Here is an 11,626-nt window from a genome sequence, read left to right as displayed (position 1 = left end):
TGCTAAGGAGTTTGGTTGTGCTGTTTGGTTCTCACTGGCTTCTTCTTGGGTTGAAATACACTTGTGTTCTTAATCACTTCAATCAGTCTCTTTATAATGAAATACTGATCTAATGTTTGATACTCTACCATGAAATTCAAGTGAAACCACCCTCACCACCACCACCCCAACTTTGCTCCCAAAAATTTCATGAAACTTCATCGATGCGTTACCTCAAAGATGCCCTTGGGCTTCTTCTAGGAGTGTGGTATAATCCGTAAAAGGTCAGGAAGGGGTCATCAAACCTGCTTCCTGTTCCCTCTTTCTGACATGCACCCAGAATCAGAGTCCAGCAGGTATTTGAGTGAAACTGCTGGAGTCGTGTGTGCTACCAGCCACTTTAACCACGGCTGCTTCCTGACTTGCACATCTTTGATGAATTTCAAGGGGTGGCATGGGCACTGTGGGGAGAAGTAAGGAAAGGTCTTTCTGAAGTCAAAGTCTGGCTGCCTCAAATTGTACCACCCTGAGCTCCTGGAATTTATTCTCTCTCTCCATCAATTCCAGCCGCGTCGACCAGTTAAAATATGATGTCCAGCACCTGCAGATGGCCCTCAGGAACTTTCAGCACCGGCGCTATGCCAGGGAACAGCAGGAGAGACAGCGAGAGGAACTTTTGTTGCGCACCTTCACCACTAACGTAAGCCAGACACCAAGGTTTGGCAGGTACCTGACAGGTGTCAGGACTGAATGCAGGTCACCAGGCTTCACCTTTTTGGGGGTGGGGAGGGGGTGCCAGAAACTAACTAATGAGGAGGAGACCAACTGGAAATGACAGGGGACTTTGTACATTGCCACTGAGACTGTACCTAGACAAGGAATTTCTCTCCACCACATCAACCTGAAGAGGAAGCAGTTAAATTGAAGGAAGGGGTAGAAGTGAAAATTATCTGGTTCGACTGGTCTGCTGCAAAGGTGGAAGTTCGCATGTCCAAGATGTTTTTGTGATCAGATAGAGACAGATGATTAGAACTTAGCCCATTTGTAGAAAAAGCAGCATTTGAAAGCTGCCTCCAGGCAAACTGCTGGAGTCGTGTGTGCTACCAGCCACTTTAACCATGGCTGCTTCCTGACTTGAACATCTTTGATGAATTTCAGGGGATGGCATGTGCACTGTGGGGAGAAGTAAGGAAAGGTCTTTCTGAAGTCAAAGCCTGACTGCCTCAAATTGTGCCACTCTGAGCTCCTGGAATTTAATCTCTCTCTCCATCAATTCCAGCCGTGTCGACCAGTTAAAGTATGATGTCCAGCACCTGCAGACGGCCCTCAGGAACTTTCAGCACCGGCGCTATGCCAGGGAGCAGCAGGAGAGACAGCGAGAGGAACTTTTGTCGCGTACCTTCACCACTAACGTAAGCCAAACACCAAGGTTTGGCAGGCACCTGACAGGTGTCAGGACTGAATGCAGGTCACCAGGCTTCACCTTTTGGGGGTGGGGAGGGGGTGCCAGAAACTAACTAATGAGGAGGAGACCAACTGGAAATGACAGGGGACTTTGTACATGGCCACTGAGACTATACCTAGACAAGGAATTTCTCTCCAACACATCAACCTGAAGAGGAAGCAGTTAAATTGAAGGAAGGGGCAGAAGTGAAAATTATCTGGTTCGACTGGTCTGCCGCAAAGGTGGAAGTTCGCATGGTCAAGATGTTTTTGTGATCAGATAGAGACAGATGATTAGAACTTAGCCCATTTGTAGAAAAAGCAGCATTTGAAAGCTGCCTCCAGGCAGTTGCCATTGTGCTGTGTATGTGTGTGGTTCCAGTGGCAGATGCATTAAAATGTTTTGGCCCCTGGTCTGAGCAGCAATTTGGAGGAATTTGTTAACAGATGTTTAGTGTTAGATGGATTGCTTGACTTCAGTCTTTTGGAAAATAGCTTGTTGGTTTGCACGTTTGATTTCTTAGAAGCCCTGTCCCTGCCCTTTAGCCTCAGTAAAATCAGTCCTTTCACATGACTTTGGAACATATTGGTCATTTTCAGTGTCCTGTTTGTGTGATCTACCAAATGAAGTGAGTCTGAGTTTGTATTTTGTTACTTTGTATACCTGTCATTAGAATTGTACAGGTTCCTGTTTTGCAGATGTGTAGCTCCCATTGTTCCATCCACATGCTGTAGTACATTCCTCCAAGCACCTTAGAATTTTAGTGCATAGTCTGTATTTCACCAGAGTAGGCAGGCAGGTTGTAGTGATTAACAATTCACAAGTGCAGCGTGCTGTGAGACGTACTAAAAGGTCTTGTATAGGCTTTGGATAATTATGCTGTCATATTCTGGCATTTTTTTAGGCCAGAGATGATCTCTCAAGATTATTTTGTTGTTTCTTAGCCTCATGTAGCACTGCAAATATAGTGGGCTATTAATAAACATTGACTTACCAAATGAAACTTCTTCCTGATCGTTTTACCTATTCTGGGAGGTAATGGCTAATAGAGCAGCTGAAGTTTAACCTACTAATGGAACTGGGTTTCAGTAGTAGAGGCAGCACTGTATGGCAGGAGACCGCAGGAAAAAGACTCAAAGCCAGTGACAGTTTGTACCTGTTCACACCCCACAGCCTTTGCGAAATTAGAACCATAGGATTGCTCGTAGTGTTGCTCTCTACAGTGTGGTTAAACCAGGAGCAGGCCTTGCACTCAATCCTGGGATCCTGTCATTCTGGACAAGTTATTCCATCTTTCTGGACTTTACTTTCTTCATCTGCAAAACGGGGAAAATTGGAGTAACTCACAGCACAACTCAGTGATTTTAGGGCAGTGAGCCTGTAAAGTGGAAAGTGCTTGGGTCAGGATTGATAGAGCACCTTAATCTGAAATTCCAGAATCCAGAGGCGGTATTTACCGGATAAACGCCATTGCAGATATTTTGAAAGTCTAAAAAGTTCTGAAATCTGAGACACTTTGGGTCCCAAGCATTTCAGATAACCTGTACTCAACCTGTGTTCTTTCTTTTTTCTTCTTTTTCCTCTGCCTTTCTTTTTTGAGCAACCTTTTCCTGCCTGCTCGGAAGTGTAGTCCCATCCTGAACACCGTACTTCAGTAGAGAGCACCATCCCTTTGATCCTCAGTCTCAGTCTAATCGGAGGGATAAGCTATAGATATAATAGCTAAAGAACAAAAGCAAACATTTAATACCAAGAACAAGAAGTCACGTGAAAGAATACTTGGGACAGCTATCTTTGAGAGGAGCCAGAGAAACCTTTAGGAGAAACCAGCAAGGTCTTATAGGAATAGCTAATTTTTCCTCAGCAAGGAAATGGGATAGATGCAGAAATCAACGCTTAGCAGAACTCATTTGGAGTGACTGTTCTGACACCTCCTCTGCTGCTGTGTGAGCAGACCTGCCCCCAGCCCCCTTGTTTGCTTAGCGTTGGCTTCTCTGATTCTTGGATTGTTCCCTCTGCCTGTTCTGGCTTGACCATGGGCAAAAGGCAGAGTGGTCAGATGTGGCAGCGCCCCAGGAGCTAACTAGCAAGCAAAGATAATCAAGTGCCTACATTTCTTTTACAGGATTCTGATACCACCATACCCATGGATGAATCACTGCAGTTTAACTCCTCCCTCCAGAACATTCACCACGGCATGGATGACCTCATTGGAGACAGGCACAGTATTCTAGAGGGACTGAGGGTCCAGAGACTGACCTTGAAGGTGGGGGTCCCTGCTGGGGAGCAGAGAGAAGGCCTCATTTGGCCTTATAGTTTAGCATTTATCTCTGTATTTTGTTTCTGTGTCCCTGGTTTGTGATACTGTGATAGTGAACCCAAGCCCTTGAACTTGTAATCCTTGTTGGAGTTGACTTACTGTAAGCCCAAAGGAGCTGCATTCACTTTGCCAGTACTTGCAGTGAACCACAGTGGCCTCTCTTCAGAGCCAGGGCTGTGCCCCTTTATTGAACTTGCATAGAAATGAGGCTGCCATAAGGGAGACCAATTACAGGCTGAGAAGGGCTTTTAGAGAATGCTCATATAAGAATGAAGGTACGGCAGCCCTCTAAGGTGATTTTTTTGCCCCCTTGAGATTCCAGTTGTGGATTGCATTATAATCCAGGCTCTTTTGTACTTATCCCAGAAGTGGTGTCTTCAGGCTGTAAGTCTGAAGTAGGTTCCTTTGAGAGCACCTGGTGGTCTCCATGTGACTCTTCCCTCTCCCTCCAGCCCCAGGTATTCCTAGAAGCCTGCTCTGTTGGTGCTGCTAAGACTCCAACCCCCTGGGAGTGGTTTACAGAAACATTACACAGAGTGATGTCAGTTGCAATGTTTCGGGCTCAGCCTTTTCCTGTATCAAGCCTGATGGCTACTGGGGCGTGGGCTCTGCCTTTTATCAGGGTGTGGTCCCCTGGAATAAAGCACTCCCAGCTGCTGAGCTGTGAGAAACAGTTGCTTGGAAGTGTGACCTTTATCTTAGTTTTTATTGGACCGCATTGAGCTGCCAGCTCCATGGGCTTCCAGTATATTTCTGAACAGCTCCTACTCTACTTTAGGGAGAAGATCAGGCAGGTCTGGTGACACCTGCCTCCTACTGACAGTCCTAACATTTCCGGTGACCCAAAAGGGTGCTTCCCTTTCAGAACAGCCACTGCAGAAGTTAGAACAAATACTTGTTGGCTAGCCTGCCATTTCTGTAGAGAACTGCTTTCCTTTCCGAGGCTCAGGAAAAGTTAAGACTTTAATAAGCCTCCGTGCGGCACGAATGCAGAGCTGGAGGAGTGGAGGTTACTGTTGGAATGTTAACTTCCTGCTGAAGTTGTGTCACTGAGGAGTCCATGTGCTCCTGCCACCTGCAGTGTTGGCAGAGGTGGTGTGCCCGCAAGCCGTGTAGGTAGTAGGGTTTGGATCTCTAGCTCGCTTTCCTCTGTGCTCTCCTGCACCCTCCTGCTTGTCTTGTCTCTTGATGCCCTCTTCCCACCTGGGCCAGGGACTTGAGAGGAACAGGGGAGTGTAAAAGACCTGGGCTAAAAGTCACGGGATTTTTTGGTTGAAGATAGATACTTTTTGAAATGTATGGTCACTTTCAGATGATTTTAGAAGTTTGACCCATGAACTTCTATGATGATGAAATAATCTCCACTTTATACTAAGGCAAGACCTTTAGCAGTGACTCATTTTTCACTACTGTGAAAAACTGTCTTTCTAGTCTCTGATAATAAGCAAATCTGACTTGAGATCTCCATTTTATTTATTTTTATTTTCAGTACCAAGAATCAAACCTAAGGCCTTGGACCTGCTAAGCACCCACTCTACCACTGAGCCCTATCCCCAGCCCAAGATCCCTCTTGATGAGGTTTGTTGATTCTTGTCTGGGCAGACTGTGGGCTCCGCGTTCCTGTCCACAGTGTTTTGTTTCCTTCTCCTTCCCCTGGCCTCTTCTCCCGGTTGCTCTTTAATGGGGGCTGAAGGTTAGACCTATTCATGTGAGCACAGTTGGGTGCCCTATGTCTGACCCTGCCTTACTTACATTTGTTACTTCATGAGAAATTGAATATACATTTAAAAACTAGACAGCAGTGCAGAGAGGCAGGCAGGTGCTTTAGGCTGTTGATTGTGTTTGGTGGTGGGTGGTGACTTTGTATAAGAGGCTGTAGGTCATTGTGTTGGTGTCTGTCATATTTCTGTCTTTGCGCTTTTACCCCCTCTGACCCTCAGGTAAATACAGACTGACCAACATACTGTACTCAGTAGAATCCCTAGAGATTCCACTCTACAAAGTGGACAGGTTACTAATCAAGGATTATTGGGGCTAAGAAGCTGAGGAAAAGATTTTTGGTGTAGCTTTTAAAAATACAAGATATTCTAGAGTATCTATCTACACAGGAAGATGACTATGAACCCAAGTTGGTGTTCGTGTGGTATTCTACCAGTCACCTGTTACAGAAGCAGTTTTCAGAAAACTGGTAACTAATGAAAACGTTTCAGAGAATTGGGCCATTCACAGTGGTACTGTTTTCTGACTGGCATGTAAACTGGGCCCCGGATCTAAGGACTGTCAGCTGCCTAAGAAATCATGGCATGATCATAGCCCGTAAGGCAAAAATAGGTTACCAAAAAAGACTTCGCCACACTCAGTTATATACTGTGGATAGATTAAAGCATTCTGAGAGATTTGAGTAAGAAAACTAGAGAAGTAAAAACTGTAAAGCTAAGATTGAGCTATTGGGGAGCTATGATCCATGGAAAGAACTCATTATTGAAGATCCCTGTTGTGACAATGACTCTGACTTTGAGCTCGTTTATCAGCAGTGCCTCTGGTACTGCAGGGCCTTCCTGGAGAAGACCCACTCGCTGGTTCTGCTCACCACCATACTGCAACTCACCAATCCTGGGCCCAGGAGTGGTGGTGGCCCTTAGCCCCAGACCCCATCTGTCTTTTTAGCTGCTTTACTGTTTATCTTAAAAATAATTGTAGGTGGAAATTAGTTGTATTTGTAAAAGAATAAAAAAGTTTGATTAAGATTGTTGAAAGTATGGTTAAGCATTCCTAGAACCTCTTTATCCTAATTACAAAATGGCCGAACAAGCAAATATGGAGCAAAATAGAACACAAAGTAAGAATGACCTTGGACCTGGTCTAACTCAAGACACACACAGGATGCACAGTCATATAGTCAAAAGATAGGAGAGGCTGGATGTGGTAGCACGTGTGTGATCCCAGCATTGGGGAGGGTGAGGTAAGAAGATCCTGAGTTCCAGACCAGTGAGACTCTGTCTCAAAAACAAACAATAATAACAAAAGATAGGAGCAGCTGATTGGTAGAGTTAATCTTTATCACTCTTACGTGGTTTTTATCTAGTTTTCTGAGCTTATTTGCTCCCATTTGAGCCACTTTGCCTCCAAAATTTTAACTATCTCCAGAAGACACTTGTATGTAGTTTATCTTTGGTCAGTAGAGGGATAGGTCTGTTTTTATGCATATGTAATACAATTGTCATAAATTGACCTAGGTGGTAAAAAGTCATTTAAAAAGCTGGAAAAAGTTCTATTCCGTGTGCTTAAATACTGGTTTGTTCCTAAGTAGTCTTTCATCAGCATTTTAAAAAGTTGCAGACAGAACATAGGTAATGTCAGTATACTTTCAAGACAGCTGACCTCAAGTAGGGAGTTATCAAATACAACTGAGAAAATTAAGATATTCTAATTTTAAAATTGCTTATTGGGGTATAACTTAGATATAGTGACGTATATAGGTCCTATTTGTATAGTCTAGGGAACCTTGACAAAGGCACTTACCTTTGACCCCAAAAGATCCCTTTGCCTTGTCCCAGTCAAACTCTCTCCCCAGGCAGTCACGGTCTAATTGGTTGCACCCTAAATTAGTTCCGCCTGTTAGTCAACTTCATGGAACTGTATTCATACCACTGTTTTATTCCTCTGATGATATCAAGGTTCATTGATGCTATGACATGTTTGGTTACATACGGTAATTGTGTCCTTTTTATTGCTGAACCATGTTCCATTATGCATGTATATACTATAATTTCTTCATCCTCTGTTGATGGGTAATCTGGATTGTTTTCAGATCTACTCCTGATTTGTTTTCATTATTTTATGTGGATGAGGGTTTTGCTTGCATGTATATAAGTGTGCCCATATTGTGCAATGCCCAAAGAGGTCAGAAGAAGGCATCATCTCCCCTGGAACTGGAGTTAAGGATGGTTGTTAGCTGCCACATGGGTGCTGGGGAACGAACCTGGGTCTTCTGCAAGAGCATCTAGTGCTTTCAAGCACTGACCCATCTCTCCAGCCCTGTTTTGTTTTTTTAAAAGAAGTTTTGGTGTAGTTTTAGCTTTTGTGTTTAATTCTGTGATCCATCTTGAATTGATTTAAAATTTTTTACCTTTGTTTTTTTGTTTTTGGTGTGTGGTGTACTTATGAAAGTGTGCACTTGATCCTATCACGCTGCCTTATTCCCCTGGGACAGGGTCTCTACTGAATCTGTAGCTAGGTTCATGGCCAGTAAGTCCAGTGAGTCCAGTAAGTCCAGTGAGTCCAGTGAGTCCGCTGGGATTATGGGCACAGGAACAACTTTATCCGGCTTTTTACAGGGGTTCTAGAGATCCGTGTGTTTGTGCAGCAAGCACTCTTGGCCTCTGAACTGTCTTCCCAGCCCTGGTTTTGTATATAATGTAAATCAAAGTTCATTTTTATACACATATATGAAATACACATATGTACATGTATGATACATATAGGTGATATGTAGCCAGATCTAGTATCATTTGTGGAAAAGACTTCTTTCCCCTTTGATCAAACACTAGTTGGCTATGGTAGAGTGAATCCACTTCTGATGGGTGTTGCTTTCTCAGTGCTCTGGGTATGTCCAAGACAGGGTCTGTTAGTAAAACCCCAGCTCGTGGCAACGATTACCCACCCTTGGCCAACAGGGTAATCTTTGTTTTTCTTTTCTTCTCATCTGCCACAGGGAACTCAGAAAAAGATTCTTGACATTGCCAACATGCTGGGTTTGTCCAACACAGTGATGCGGCTCATTGAGAAGCGGGCCTTCCAAGACAAGTACAAGTACTTCATGATTGGCGGGATGCTACTCACCTGTGCAGTTATGTTCCTTGTGGTGCAGTACTTGACATGAGCCAGCCACATCCAGCGCTGGACAGCCTTCCCATCGTGTTAAAGTGTATGTGCGCACATGTGTGTGTGCAAGCAAGAATGGTGGGCTGGGCGGCAGCCTTTTGAAATGTATGCCTCAACTGTGAAGACACCCACCTCCAGGACTAATTGTGACTTAGTATCAAACCTGCTCTGTTTTCTGTGACATCTGGAGAGGAGGAGCTAGGGTCATCAAGATGTGTGGTGCTTAGGAGTGGATCAAGTTCCTTTTCTCTCGCTCTCACTGGGGCAGGGAAGGAATGGGTTTGGTGGTCTGTCCGCAGGACTGGTACGCACCCTGGAAAGCTTCCATCATGAACCTTGCACACAAGACTGTCCACATTGTTCACACTTTGTCCAGCCTTTGTGGTTCCTGATGAGTGAACCGGAACACCTTCTGGGATAGATCAGTTCTCATCCCTTTGCTTTTGCCACCGCCCCTTCCACCCCCACCTCCCACTCTCCCCTCCTACCCCCCCAAAATGACTAACTGCTAACACTCAACATCCATCCCTGGAAGCAGCGACATAAGTATTGCTGTTAACAAGTAGGCATTTCCATGCTGTGGTTGCTGGGTGTTTGTCTTTCCTGAAGTGATGCAGTGGTATTCCCTGGGAGTGTTCAGTCTGGAGATTGAAGACCTGAGTCACCAGTGTTTTTTCCAGTTAATAGAGTACTTGACTCTTACAGTTCAGAACCTGCAGCTTGGCACCTCTGCCCAGGCTTCCATGGCCCTTTGTTCCTCTGAAAGTAGTAATAGCAAAGAGCAATTTGTCAGTTACAGTCTCATCTTTAGTCCTACCACTATGAATTCTTTGAGTTTCTGTTCCTTGAACTATATTAGCAAATCTCCATTTCCCCAGCCCTGTTAGGCCACCCTGGAGCTCTCTTGGCAAGTATGTCTTCGTAAGAATGTTTCAGGGACCAGGTATCTGTTCCTTTTCCTCAGCTGTGATGAAGACTGCATACCTCATGTATTGTAGAATTTGTTAGAGAATTAGTCTGCCTTGAAACACATTTAATGTGATTAATCTCTGAGAGTACCAGAAAGATCTGGGGAGCTTTTTTGTTCATCAGTCACAGCCCCTGCCTATCCTACCAAACTCTAAGCTTAGGAGCTCTTGCCTGGGACTAAAGGAGAATTCCCCAGAATTCCCCAGAACTGGAAACCTGGTCCGTAATCATCCTAACTTTGATTGTCTTGCCCCATCTACTTCCTGCCTTTGCTGCTTTAGTCTTCTGTCCTATTTTCCTCCTCACAGTCCATGTAACTTCCCACCTCCCATACTCTCCTGTTGACTAGCAGCAGTATTGGTCTCTTGGGTACGTATGTGAACAATGCCCCTTTTGATAAACTCTACTGTTGGAGATTTTTAGCATGAATTTCCTGGGTTCTAGTTTCCTACTTGTGGTCAGATGCAGTATCCACTATCCTCTGCTCCTGCTCCTCTAGGCCAAATGGGTCCTAGATGGTCAGGAAGGAGGAATCTTCAACCCTTGGGGAAGGATTGGTAGTCCTGCAGAGTGAAAACAATGGGCAGTAGCAGGGAGAGCTGGTTTACAACCTCTTCAGACCTAGATTTCATGTTGAGAGACAGCTTGAGATTTTCTTCACACCCAGCACAAACCCTTGACTGGCCAGAAAGTGGAGTTTTGGTTACACAGATTTGACTGTCCTGCGCCCTGGGCATCTGAGGATCCCACCAGACATCCTGCTTTCAAGGAAGATGTGCAAACCACAGCACAGCTATTTGGACTCCCAACTTTGGTTGAAAGCTCCTGCCTTTCACTGGCTGTTAGGACAGAGAGTGTGCGCGCTCGTGTGTGTGTGTGTGTGTGTGTGTGTGTGTGTGTGTGTGTGTGTAGGTGTTTCCACACCTTATATAGTGAGCCTTGGCTTTGATGGACTTGTCATACCTTCACGGCCAAAATAAACTTGAGTGGGGCTCTTCACTGCTTGGGACCAGTGGGTACCCAGCAGGCAATCACCTGACTGCCCTCCCTCACATTCCTGTCCCATGCCTGGTGAGCATGCCTTGACCCCAGCAGGGCAGCTGGCTCAGTCAGTGGAGGAAAAGAGCCCAGGCCAGGGAGGGAGCGCCCTCTAGTGAAGGTGGGAGTGCATTCTTAGCAGAGCTCAGCAGCCATTTAAGTGTGCCTGGCGTGATTTGAAGCAGGTGGGATGCCAGGAGGAACTAAAACCATATTAAGTGATCATATATTCCAGTTGTCACTTTAAGAAAAGCCAAACTCAAGAACCGAGTAAGTAGTTTTTACAGAAAGCTTCACTGGTGGGTTTTTCTCTGAAGCCAACTTGCCCTGTTGAATTTAAATAAGTTTGAGTAGTACATTTAGATTTATGCCCCTTGTTTTGAAAGCGTGTCAGCCGAATAAAGTTGGGATTCATTTTATTGGAGAAATGGTTTTGTGAAGGCATTTGACATTTTTTGCTATGACTGCCTCTTTCTGTTTCCAGATCAGACGCACTCGTGCATGCCTTTCCAGAGCCACAGCTGGGTGGCTGCCTTAGATGCAGCTGAGAAACTTAAAAGTAGAGGTTCTTGGGGTCCACCAGACCCTCTGAATTAGGATGGTTTTTAAGTTTCTGATACATGTATTTTGAAACTCATGAGTCATGGACAGAAAGCGTTTGTCTTAAAGATAACAGCATCAGGCATCATCTGGAACTGGCTCAGCATGTATATGACGAGCAGACCTGACCTGCCAAGTCTCAAATGAAGTCTGTATAGTCTGCCTTATTCCAGAAGTGTTGAAGAATCTGAGCAAACAGGAGCTGGGGCTGTCACTCTGGCCTAGCATCCACAGGGCCTGGGGTTCCATCCCCGGCACTGCAGAGGGGAAATGGTCAGAAATAAGGAAAGGACTAAATGCTGAAAGTGAGGGCCACAAACAAATCGACAGAATGGCAATACAGAAGAAGACTGGAATCCAAGTCAGTGTCCTATGGACACTGGAGTCCCTCC

General features: G+C 45.1%; 1 protein-coding gene across 3 annotated transcripts in view; it reads left to right on the top strand.

Annotated features, from left to right (window-relative positions):
* Positions 1-11,053, top strand: part of LOC103742921 (Golgi SNAP receptor complex member 2-like) — a 23,504-nt gene extending 12,451 nt beyond the window's left edge. Inside the window, exons 3-6 of one of the 3 annotated variants that reach the window (XM_029567986.1) lie at positions 547-679; positions 3,549-3,643; positions 5,233-5,321; positions 8,458-11,053. In XM_029567986.1, the coding sequence (XP_029423846.1) occupies positions 567-679; positions 3,549-3,643; positions 5,233-5,321; positions 8,458-8,625 (465 nt within the window). In that variant the 5' untranslated portion in view covers positions 547-566 and the 3' untranslated portion in view covers positions 8,626-11,053. Of the gene's footprint in view, positions 1-546; positions 680-1,258; positions 1,392-3,548; positions 3,690-5,232; positions 5,322-8,457 lie in introns of all 3 variants that reach the window. The other 2 variants (XM_029567954.1, XM_029568015.1) reach the window with 2 other exon arrangements.
* Positions 11,054-11,626: the final 573 nt, after the last annotated feature.

Source organism: Nannospalax galili, unplaced genomic scaffold (genome assembly GCF_000622305.1).
Source record: "Nannospalax galili isolate Female #2095 unplaced genomic scaffold, S.galili_v1.0 scaffold7090, whole genome shotgun sequence".
NCBI lineage: Eukaryota > Metazoa > Chordata > Mammalia > Rodentia > Spalacidae > Nannospalax > Nannospalax galili.
The sequence above is the reverse complement of the archived record's forward strand: the minus strand, read 5'-3'. Positions and strand labels throughout refer to the sequence as shown.